Source organism: Aythya fuligula, chromosome 1, assembly GCF_009819795.1.
Source record: "Aythya fuligula isolate bAytFul2 chromosome 1, bAytFul2.pri, whole genome shotgun sequence".
Taxonomy (NCBI): Eukaryota; Metazoa; Chordata; class Aves; order Anseriformes; family Anatidae; genus Aythya; species Aythya fuligula.
In genome coordinates this window covers 53320470-53332817 of record NC_045559.1, presented here as the reverse complement: position 1 = coordinate 53332817, position 12348 = coordinate 53320470, and the positions used below count along the sequence as shown (strand labels likewise).

Here is a 12348-nt window from a genome sequence, read left to right as displayed (position 1 = left end):
TCTTTCAGCATTTAAACATTTTTCAGGCTTCTTATTTCACTGGCTGGCCTTACAGCTTTGGCTAATTTAAGTGTAAACAGCGAATTCAAGCTCCACAGTAAGTTAAGAACAAATTTGTGTTCCCTGTCTTGAACCATTCTTCATTTGGAAATCCATATATATATAGTTAAAACCTTCCTGTGGCCCTTCAGCTCTTCTGCTGGATTTTGCCCGGAGTTCCCAGGTTTATTGGGAGCTTGTTAGAGGGGGAGAGATTTTGCATACGAGTTGGTGGCTGTATTTCTGTGATCTTGCAGCGGAGAAATTCACCTGACCTTCAGGTCATGTAGATGGAGTATCCTGCTGATCCCAGAAGTGCTCTGGTACTCGATGAAATGGACATGAAGGCAATTCAGATTAGCAGGGAAATTACAGCCTTTGCTATGTGATTATTTCAGTCTCGTGAAATCACTTTAAACATTTAGAGCTCCAGTGTTAATTTTGTCATTTGGCCTATTGTCTCCTGTGAATATATGGAGTTCTGCTATTGTAATGGAGACACTATTGTGCTTTACCACTGCTTAGCACTTCTGTTAAGAAAAATAAGTTGTAATGTTTTACAAATGTGAACATAGTTTAGATTTTCCATACCTTCCTTTAAATAAGGCAGTAAGAAATGTCCAAGTCTTGTTCAAAATTGCAGAATTTGAAAGTGATGATACCCTCAAATAGTAAATTTAGGTAAGGGAAATGAAAAAAAGCTTGCTTCTTAGTGTTAGCACGTTCAGTGTAACATTCATTCCACGTTATAAAGCAACCAAGAACACTGACCTTCTACATATCGCTTTCACAAAGCATTTGATTCAACACGTGGGTCTGTCCACGGTGTTTAGATTCCATGCCCCAAGTGTGCCATGCGATTGAGCACTAAGCCATTGAAAGTGTGGCTGCACACTGTGGTCCTGAGGTGAACCAAGGTGTGAAAAATGGGTAATTGCTCACTTTATCCCAGCGCAGGGGAGGAATGTGTCTGGGGGAGAAAGGGAGCAGTAAGGACTTGTTTCTGGGGTGGGTAGGGGAGTTTCTTGCAGGGATGACCGTGCAGTATGCTCGTCTTGCAGTACGTATTTTAAATGTAACGTGGTCAAATGCAAAGAATCTTTAGCAGGCCTTGCAAAGAATGCAGCAGGTATCACGGGCACAGTTTTGTTGTTGCTAAATTCCAGAAGAGAACTGCTAAAACTGCCTTCCTGCTTTAGGGAAGTTAATTTCTACCCGTTGACACGTGTACGTGGAAAGATTGCCTTCATGTAGCCTTAACCTAGTGCATGTACTGCAGTTACCTCAACAGAGAGGCACAGCTGATGCTGCAAACATTGGATTATTTGGATCAATCTTCTCATATCTTCATTCTGTTTCTTCCTTACAGTTAGCTTTGCAAATCTTCAAATCGGTCACAGTTGCTGATATGTAGCTGGCTTCCAAATACCAAGCTCTGAAAGCAACTGCCTCACTGACAGAGCAACAGTAGCAAATTTGGCATGTCTGCATGCACAGCTCCAACAGGTATTCCTCCTCTGGTAGGGGCTGTGCTTGTGGCACCGACAGTAAAACCAGAGGCAGAGTTGTTGGTTGCTTGACTGTCATCCAAGCTGAAGATGCATCTGTTTGGTGGCATTAGAGCAAAGCAGTGGGGAGTTTCCTCCACCTCTGGAGTTGCCCTGCTCCGGCTGGGGAGGGGGGACAGGAAAATTGAGCGAAGTTGTTTTCAGCTCTCTATGGCAGGAAGAAGCATTTGAGGTTGTCACCTATTAGCCATGTGTTGTCATCCTTCATTGCCCTTTATTTCTCTTCTCCTTTACTGTGATGTGCCTTTGTCTGCTCTTCTTCATGTGCAAGTCCTTGTGTGCGTGATGAAAGGAACTCAAGGCTCTGAGGTGAGGAGGAAAACTACAGATGGGGGGGAATGAAGAAGAAAATGGAAAGAGCAGTGGAAGGAGAGAGCAGAAATTGTATTCACTGCCTCTGAGCTGTGACTCGGCCACGTAGGGTTTTGCATGGTATTTCAGATGAAGCCCTGTACCTAAATGGCACTGATACCACCCTTCCTTGGCTGGTGCTTCTGCACTTGATGGTGTATTTACCCCTCACGCCCAGCAGGTCACTAATTTGGTGAACTGCATGTCAGTCTTTCTGGTCATTTCCAACTGATGAACTTAAGCACTCTGAGGTGCTGCTTGCACATTGCTTTTAGGGTCAGTTTGCTGTGCCTGCTGTCTGTCCTGGTCATTGCTTTGCTGGTATTTGCTGCCTCTGTGGGCCGGGACAAGATCACTGGGGTCAGCTGGGCTGAGTGGGGCACGTGGTCTGCTGCCAGCTCCCAGAGGATGGGGTGGGGGCAGAAAGTCCCCTTTGGGGGCTAGGTGATGGTTCTCAGCCCTAGGGAGAGTGCATTTCTGCCATGGAGGCGACCTTACTGAGGGGCTGATTTTGCACCCCAAACAATGTTAATGGCTCAGCTCACGCTGAAGAAAGCATCAGAGATATTGGTGCTTTGTCAGCCTGAGCTGCACATCTGAAAAAGCCAGGGGCTTCACATAAAACTCGTATCCAGCCGTACTGTTGTGGGTACAAAGGTTGACTGGCATGGTCAAACCTCGTCCCTGTGTTTCATCAGAAAGCTTTACTTGCCAGTGACATAGCAGAGGCGCTCTGGGAAGTCCAGGTTTGTCGTACCCCTCTTGCCAGGACAGAGCTGGCTCATCAGGCCACGCTCGTTCTGAGGCCGTGGGTATCAACATAAGTCCCAACTTGCTGAAGGTGAGCAAATTTTATTTATTTTTTTTTCTCCCCGTGACATCAGGGTGTGAAAACGTGCCTTCACCCTAATCTGAATTGGCTGCTTAGTTTTTTTTTTTTAAAGGATGGTAGCAGTGTGTAACAGCTAACTATGGAGATGAATTCAATTAACTTAAAACTTTGCTTAAAAATGTCCATTCTTTGATGTGTTCCCAACTTCACCCTTTCTAGAACCAGAGATCAGGCTGTCTTTCCAGGAAAACCCACCTTGTTTTCCTAAGGAAGTAATTCCCACTGTCAGTCCTCCACTGAGCCTTGAACCTGTTGGTCGATTCGAGGCAGCAGTGACAGTGGGAAAAGTCTCCCCAGAGTTATCAGTGCGTTTGGCTCTCCAGATTTTTTTCTTCTCCATCCAACTTGCACAGAAGAGAGACCTTACTGGTCTTCTGCGTGGAGGCAGGAAGGCCTGAAGTCTTCCTACCTGCCCCATTTCTGGCAGCAGCTGCAGGACTGATCTCCATGTGCGTATTCCTCGTAGCGGAGACGTGACACAGGCAGTGCCGAGCGGGACAAAGGAAGTGTTTTTAGTTCCTCCTCGTTGCGCAATTTGTCTGCCACACGTAGAGGCCTTTTCATTACTCTCCGGTGAATTACTGCTGTGTAATCGTGGTTATCGCTTGTGGGGCAAGAGGGGGGTTGTCCCCAAGGAAATTCATTTAGATATTGAAAGTGGCAGAGCTGTCAGCGAGGTTTCTGCCCCGTTTCCTGTAGCATAGGTTTGATCCTGCTTTATTTATAAATGAAGCTGAAGGCCTTTGGAAAGGATTGGCAGAAGTTACAGCCTGAGGAAGGAAAACTTCTGGCTAATCACAAGTAATCTCTGGACTTGGGGATTGCTTTTCTGTGTACATTGGAGAGGCTCGGTGAGGAGCAGCACCAGGGTGCTTCTGCTACAGGAAGAGCATTTGAGGGCAAATAGAGGAGTGATAGGAAGGAGACCTGCGTTAAGAGCTTGTGTATGCTTTTTGGGATCCAGGAAAATGCCCAAACTTGAACCAAAAAATGTCAAATGGACTGAACGTTGAGTCAAGTGCTAATCTGAACTGAAGCATACAGCTCTTTCAAGTATTTTTGGGCTTCATTTTTGTGAGTTATGGCTCCTTGAGGATCCTGACTGAGTAATGGTGAGAGCATGGTAATCTGAACAAAAATCTCAAATATTCCTGGTCCTCTATCACTGGTTGTTTTGGTCTTAGAAGGCCAAATTTTCCATGGAAAATAGATGGGAATCAAATGGAACAAGCTAAAGAAGAAATGATTTCATTGGCACCGTTGATGGATCCTAACTGTTCCTCGGATTCTGGAGCACTCCAAGGCACCAAACCACAGATTCTGGTGTGCTGAAACTGTTGAATATGCAAAGAGGGGACGCACAGTGCAGAAAGCAACATATAGCCTGTACATATAGCCTGTGTGAAACACGAATCTACTTCCCCTATAGATGAGTGGTTCAATAGATTCGTGTTGTTAGCAGCGTCCTTGCTGTCTCCTTTGACCTTGAGTACTGCTCGCTGCAAACCAGTTCCTGTGCCTGGGTGATCGCGGTGTTACCTGTGCCTGGTCTCTTGAACTGAAACCAGGGTGTGCTGCACGTGCATTACTGCAGTCCTCTGGAGGGGAGCTGTGGGAGTGCTGACAGCAGGGTAGGAGGTATTTGGGATAAGCCCTGCTGATACAGATGAAGGGGGCATTTGTCCCCAGGTGGACTGTACACAGATGCAGGGAGAAGAATTCTTCCAGACTCGAGTTATGTAGTCCATGGTGCAGATTTGTGACTGAGAAAGCTGGAACGAGAAACGTGTTGAATGAATTCTTTATAATAAAGAAAGAATCAGGCTAGTTCTGACCAGACTTGTCCTCAAGGTTGATAAATTGGTCTTACTCTGTTTCTAGGATCCCTGAGGTAGAGGAGTTAATGTGTGGTGGATGTGGATATGTACACAAGAAGGGGAGCATGTGGATCAGAATTGCATTGCAGTCGTTTCATGGCTGTGATCATTCTTGCTTCTCTGAAGTGTTCATTTGCCTTCTGAATTGCGAGCTGCGTTATCTTACTTGAACTTCTTGCCATTTTAATCCCTAGATGGGAATGATGAGCAACCCCAGTCCTTATGGTCAGCCATACAGTCAGAATACTGGGCAGCAGATCGGAGCCAGTAGTCTTGGACCTCAGATGCAGAATAAAGCCGGACTGCAAAATAGTCTCCCGCAGTTCCCAATGGACAAGAAGCCAGTGCCTGGGGCAGGAATGCCGAACATGGTAAGTAGAATGAAAAATGTCCCCAGTAAATGTTGTAGCAGTGTGCAGTGCTCAGATGTTGCCCTGTTAAAGGTCTTGCAGCTGTGAATTCACGCTCTGAATCAACATGCAATGCACTTCAACTCCTGAAAGGAGTGGTGTGGAGAAAAGGGCTGGGCTGTTGCTCCCTCTGTTCATGAGCTGCACCTCTGCTCTTCACCCTTCAAACCCTGTTAGCAGAGGAAATGAAAAGGAGCTCCTTATCCAAAGTGACCTTTGCTCTCCGGTCTCATCCCTGCTCTTGGGGTTGGTTCCCTGGGTCTCTCAGTGTGAATTCACCTTGAGGGTTGTTTTCCTGCTGCTACTCACTGATGCTTTTGGGAGAGAGAAGCAGCTCTTAAACGTATCACATGTGATAGTGCCTCGAAGCCCTGGCTGTGTGTGTTCTTGTGCTCTTACATGAACCCGTGCAATGCTCCTGACGTTGCTGTAGTAGCCCTGTCACTCCCCCTGGCCCTCCAGCACTGTTACAGCAGCAGGGCATGAAGAAGGGGGAGGTGAGTGGTGGCCCAAGCTTATAAATGACAAGCGTTAACATTAGACTCCCCACCTTGAGTTTAGCACTAGTGCCTAATGTTCTAGGAGAGCAACAGCTGAATGTGTTTGCCTTGTTATTCTGAAAGTTTAAATTGATTGGGGGAAGACATACAGCGTTGTCTTACTGTTTTTCTTTCGTGCATATATGTTCTTGTTTGTGAAACAAAATCGCTCTTCTGAATATAGCTTGTGTTTCTCACTGCTTCAAATTTTACATTGATTTTTCTGCTTCCTTGGGGTTCAGTCTCTTGATCTTAGTAACTTGCTAAAAAAAAAAAAAAAAAAATGTTTTGACGTAACTTTTGTGCCTTAGGTAGAGCCCATGGGGTTAAGATCTCCAATTTAATGTTTTTTGTTTGTTTTTTTTTTAAAGTAGAGTATGGATCACCAGAATCCTAATGCAACCCATTGGGTGTATGAACCGATAAGGAGGCAGCCAGAAATTGCTGATCAGTATCTCAGGTGTCAAACTGGTGTTCAGTGCAGAGCGTATGACTCTTGAAGTTGAGTTACTACCCTGCTGGGTCTAGGAATGAAAAATGCTTGCTATCTCAGTTGTCATTTGGGCGAAAAAGCCTAAAATTGCAAAAAAGACAGAGTTATACTGGAGCATAGAAGAACCACGAGGCGACTGAGTAACTGGTAAAGTCTTGTAAAATGAAAAGTTAATGCAGGGATTGAAGGGCTATGGAAGAACTGGGGTTTAGGAATCATCGAATCACAGAATGGTTTGGGTTGGAAGGGACCTTGAGCACCATCTGGTTCCACCTCCCACCAGCCCAGGTTGCCCAAAGCCCCATCCAGCCTGGCCTTGAGCACTTCCAGGGATGGGGCACCCACAGCTTTTCTGGGCAGCCTGTGCCAGGGCCTCACCACCCTCATAGTAAATAACTTCTTGCTAATGTCTAAGTTAAATTACCCCTTTTTAATTTAAAACCAGTATGCAGGTAGTTGAGCTCTTTAATAAAAAAAAAGAAAAAAAAAAAAAAAAGAAATCTTCAGAAACATTCCCTAAAACCTTCTGTAAGTGAAGAGTCCGTTAGAAACGGAAGGCTGCTGAACTGAAATGAGACAGGTGACAGAGTCCCTGAGTCCCTCTTCTTTGTGAGAGCTTCTCACATTTCACTCGCAAGAAACACAAAAGTCTGAAGACATAAACAGAAGTATGGAAGAAGTAGTAGGTGTTGCCATACTTGACATTACTTCTCTGGCCTGCGTTATGCTGAAGTTGTGCTGCTTCTCCTGCAGAGACTAGCAGAACCTTTTTCTGAATGTGTGTGTGCGAGTTTCCTAATGGCAAAAGGTTCACGAACTTCCCCTTCATTATCCTTTTCTAGGAGTCCCACAGGAGGGGAAAAACTATCCATTTTAAAAGGTGCTTTCTTCCACTAATGTAAGAATTGGGGATACGGTTCCCTAGCCTCTAAAATGAGGTGATCATCTGAGGTTGAAGTGCTGTTAATATTTTTCTGGTTGGACTAGCACCACAAATGACTTGTGAGCATGTGCAAAGTTAAATTCTGCCGGTCCTCGATAAGGCGAGAGCTAGAAATAGGAGGGTGTGGTGTGGGGAAGACTTTGTGGTTGGCAAGAGAAGTGCTGCCCACGCTGTTGTTGAGGGGTTGGTTAAAATGGGTCATCCAGAGGTGCAGATAGATGGGATATTCCCTTGGTTACACAGCGTAGTGATTCTTCATGGATTTATTTTTGGTGTTCACATGCTAAATAGATGATTCTTAAATAGATTTATTTCTGGGCATTTCTTTTCTGCCTCCTCCAGGGCCAGCAACAGGCTCCCCAAGTTCAGCAAGCTGGGATGGGGCCAGCAGCATCACAAGGAATGGGGTCTGGAGCCCCAACAGCGGATCCGGAAAAACGCAAGCTCATCCAGCAGCAATTAGTTCTCCTCTTACATGCTCACAAGTGTCAGCGGCGAGAGCAGGCCAACGGTGAGGTGCGACAGTGCAACCTCCCTCATTGCCGAACCATGAAGAATGTCCTGAACCACATGACACATTGTCAGGCTGGCAAATCCTGCCAGGGTAAGTGAAGGAGTGGTGATAGAGATGTCAACCTTTGCAAGACCAAAAAGGCTCCTAGTAAGAGAGAACAAGTGGGCAGCTTGGGAAATGGATTTTTTATTTTTTAAATTGTCTGTCCCCTTAGGAATGTGTATGGTAAACTTCTGAGTCTTAAAGTTTAGCCAAGTTAAGGCAAGATAACAAAGAGATGAATTAAGATGTTTTGCTCAGCGTTGTAACTCACTGCTAGGCCTTTTGGATGCTGCCTTCTGCTGAGGGCAGACACAAAGGAGGAGTCTGCTAGCAGGAATCTGTATCCCCTAAAAAGAAGGGAGAAGTCTCAAGCAATAGGTAGCCAGGAGTTAAGCTGCTTCTGGCACTGGTGAACTCTTCAGTCTATCCTAGTAGCCAAAGAAAATGTGTGTTATCTTCTTGCTACCCTCACTTATCGGGGTTGTCCTAGAGGCTGGCATGGTAATTGTTTGATTCTATCTGTCTGGTTCCTGATGTGCATGGTGTTGTCCTCTGAGCTAGGCTTGGATGCATGACGTGGAGCTTCCAAGCAAGCTTTAATTGAGCCAATAGTATTTGAAGGAGTCTAGCTACATTTTCAGGGCTAGTTAGTACCGAACTACTTAAAGTAATCCTTTACTGAACTGTGATATAGATGTGTGCCCTGAGAGTATTTGCTCCCTACCCAGGTTGTATTGACCCCGTTGAGATGCTGGCAGTAGTTTGTAAAGGTTTTCCTTTCCTTTCCCTTCCCTTTCTCAGTGGCACACTGCGCGTCTTCCCGACAAATCATCTCGCACTGGAAGAACTGTACGAGACATGACTGTCCTGTGTGTTTGCCTCTCAAAAATGCTGGGGACAAAAGAAACCAACAATGTAAGTCTGCTACAAATTCCCCTGTATTAGATAAACCATTAAATTTATGTTAGGAGTTGAACTTGCTTGCACCCAGGTGGTAATGGTGATGCTCTTGGACCTGGAAATGTGTAATAGGATTTTCCTCTTGCTTTGTCGTGGCAGAATATTTTTATGTCTCTGGTAGCTAGATTTCTAACTTCCAAATCAAAATCTATTGGATTTCCCTAGCAGGAGAGTGGTAAAGGTGAACAAGAAACAGTACTCTCAACTAATTGATTTGCTTTTCTCTACCACCTCTTCGAGCTGAGGAGCTTCTGGAAACAGACATGCGTATGCAAAGACGGTTGTGCCATTTTGGTCCTGATGATCTCTGTTCTGTCTTCATCCTCTGACTGCATTATGTTTCTTTCCCACCTCCCTTTTCTGTCCCTATGTGTTTTCCTGCCAAAACTTTCAAGATTTGTCATCATGTTACCTGTATGCTTTTTCATGCTTCTTAATGTATACTTTGGGCTCTTCTCATGACCACTGTGAGTTGGGATATTTCATGTTTTAAGAAAATGATAATACATGTAAAATGAAAAAACATAACAGTGGCTGTTGAAGAACTATACCTTCCTGTCTTTAACCTCTGTGACCTAGGTGCCTCTGTTCTCAGTTTTGAGCAAACAGATGTCCTAAATACTTAGTGTGGGTTTCCTCAGCAGCTCGAAGGGAAAACAGCATATTCCTGGAATGACTGGTTGGGTCAAAATTTGCCTCTGTTTCATGACAGCTTTTCCAAATCTGGCCTCTTATCTGCGTAGTCCTAGAAGGTGGTGTTGCTTTTGAATAGCCAGTCATCTCTTTTTCCCTGTTTTTATGGATCTCTGGCTGCCTTCTGTTGTCTTTACGAACTTTTTGGCATGTTTTTTCCAGCACTGCTGGGCGGAGCTGCCGTAGGACTTGCAAATACTGGCTCGGTTGGTGTGGGGCAGCAGACAACGCCCAGCATAAGCACTACCAGTCAGATAGACCCCAGCTCCATCGAGAGAGCCTACGCAGCCCTTGGACTGACCTATCAAGGGAACCAGATGCAGACACAGGCTCAGGCTCAAGTGAAGAATCAGCAACAAGGACAGCAACCCCAGGGCCTGCGCCCTATGAATCCCATAAGTAAGTAGATTTGTCAGTTAAAACACAAATTACAGGCAACTTTCTATGCTATATCTAATGCAAATTTTCTTACCTGATACCTGAAGGCAGACAGTTCAGGTATCTGAATGCAGATAGATACAGATAGACCTGGGATGTCAGGCTGCTCAGTGCAACAGGGAACGTTAGAGGACCGAAATGCCTTTCCTTACAAAAATATTTTTCTGTGAAAAGTGTTTTCTTTGGAGGGGAAAAAGTATTTTGGGGGAGAAAGGTTTTCCAAATAACTTGATTTAGTGTTGTTTTTTAGCTTCATTATTGTACTGTTTTGCCAGTTCCAGGAGGTTTGGGAGTTTTTAATTGGAAATGCACGCATCAAAATGCTTGTGTTTAAGCGTGCTTTCCTTGTCACTCAGACTAGCATTTTACAGTTGTATCTCAGATGTGTAATGCTTCTTTTAAAAATGTGTAAAGTAGTGTGTACAAAGCAGCTCTCTGAATCTTGTCTTGTGGACTCATGTAACTGTAAGCTGTGTGGCTTATTGCAAAATCACAGAAGACATGAGAATTTTAATTTGAAGAGTTTAATTGTACCCTGGCTGTCATTGGTGTCCAATCAAGTAACCCTTAATCATCATATCCGATGCTGATAGTTTGAGATTACATCACAGGAATTTTTTTCACCCTCAGCTCTTTGCTTGAGTTGCTTAAGCAGTGCTGGTTTTTAATTGAAAAGTGGAAAGATGGGCTGGTAGGCATTTAACCCATGCTTGTATGGGATTGTAGTGCTCCAGCCTATATGCTCTGTGACAAACTCTTGAATGAAACGAGTGCTGTGTTAGTGCAGGATTGCCAGTGGGAAGGACTGGGAGATTGCCAAGGAGAGTAAGCAGCTGGTTGCAGGCTGCAGTTCTGATGTGCTGTTTCTGCACAAAAGAACATCGTATTCCTGAGTTACTCAGAAGAAGACTGTTAAGCAAAGAAGACTTGTTAATGAGATGACTGATCCTCATAGGTCACATATACCTTGTATACTGCTGCAACGTTGCCTTCAGTGTGAAAAGAGAGCCTGGTCTTGAAACAGGAAGATAAAATATGATTTTCTGCTGTATGTTAGTGCTTTACAAATGACTGAATTTCTAGAAGGTCCAAAATGTTATGGTAAGGGGCTTAGAAGTTTGAAAGAGATGTAATCAGTTTTTTGAAGTGGTTCTCTGCTTTGTTTCTTCAAAAAAATGAGACAATTTGGCCTGTGACTTCTTAATTGGGCATTCCTTGTAGCACTGATTCAAAAAAAAAATAAAGCTAAAGAGGCGGGGTTGAAAGGTTCTTGGAGAGTGAAGAACTGGTGCTTAATGGAGAAAGGACAACCATGGAGAATGTGGACGTTTGACTTGTTTCATTGTTAGGAGTGGAAATTAGAAAGCTGAGGTAGGAATCAGCTTACGGACTGACTGCATGCCACCTAGTTTAGAAGAAATACTGGGATTTGGTGAGTACTCTGGTTTTGAAGAGATGCAGTCCTCCAAACATTAAATAAATCATTTTGGGCAGTTGAAAAGGGAGAGGTGAGGCAAGGGTTTACAGTTGTCTTCTATACCAGCTTGTTCTCAGATGGTGTAAAAGTGAATTTGTGAAGGATAAAAGTGATTAGGCTAGGGGGGCTTCAGAGAGCTGTATGAAGGGGCTGTTAAACAACTGACTAGGATATTAGCGGTATATATTAGACTTGCTTAACTTAGTTTCAGTGGATTTCTCCTGTACAGTGTCTAATTTTGCTTGAAGTACGAATTCTGTAGGATTTGGATGTCTTAAATACATGCAAAGCCTTGTAATGGGTTTCATGCTACTCAACTTCACAAAGTGATCTATTCAGAAGTTCTGGGCAGATATACACCGCATTTCTCATCATTATCGGAGTCTTAACTGCAGTGTGTAGGCACTTCTTACGGTGCTTGAGATCTGCCACGATGCAGAAAATGAGATGTTGGTACATAAATTACTAGCACTTCTTCCCGCAAAGGTTTGTCAGATTTTCCTCCTTTTTAGCACGAACACAGAAGTTAGCTGTAGGTTCCCTGAGTGTGGAATGAGTGAGAGGGGATCTTGCCAGATGTAGTTGTAGCTGATGCTTTGTTTTCAAAGCCTTTGAATATCTATCCTAAGCCTCTGAATCACAGAAAAAACTTCTAAGCAAACAACAGAATTGGTTTGTAATGCTGAACCTTTAGAGGGTCACAGGAAAGGACGCGGGTACATAACATGGCAGCAAATGTAAATGGCTTGTTTGAGAAGTTCAGGAAGGTGTGCAGAACAGTAATACTGTGTGCTGCTTCGCCTTGAGGTCACCAACGTTGTGCCTCAGACTTCAATTTGGTAAAAGGAAGGGATAAGTGGTAAAGAGAGCATACAGTAATTAAACTCCTTCCACAAAAATCAAAGTACTTGAAAGTCTAGACCCTTGTTACTGCTGAGCAATTGCTGTTCTTGCTTAATAATTAAGCTGGTTGTTTTATACTTACGTTTTCTAGGTGCAAATCCAATGGGAGTGAATGGAGGAGTAGGGGTTCAAACCCCCAGCCTGCTGCCTGACTCGATGTTGCATTCAACCATGAATTCCCAAAAGTAAGTTGAATAATTCTTTGCAAC

At 44.2% G+C, this 12348-nt stretch overlaps 1 protein-coding gene across 1 annotated transcript in view; it reads left to right on the top strand.

Moving 5' to 3' along the window:
- Window positions 1-12348, top strand: part of EP300 (E1A binding protein p300) — a 60523-nt gene that overhangs the window by 17489 nt on the left and 30686 nt on the right. The window contains exons 3-7 of the mRNA XM_032185780.1: window positions 4922-5098; window positions 7455-7716; window positions 8470-8583; window positions 9484-9720; window positions 12231-12324. Coding sequence (XP_032041671.1) covers window positions 4922-5098; window positions 7455-7716; window positions 8470-8583; window positions 9484-9720; window positions 12231-12324 — 884 coding nt within the window. The remainder of the gene's footprint in view (window positions 1-4921; window positions 5099-7454; window positions 7717-8469; window positions 8584-9483; window positions 9721-12230; window positions 12325-12348) is intronic.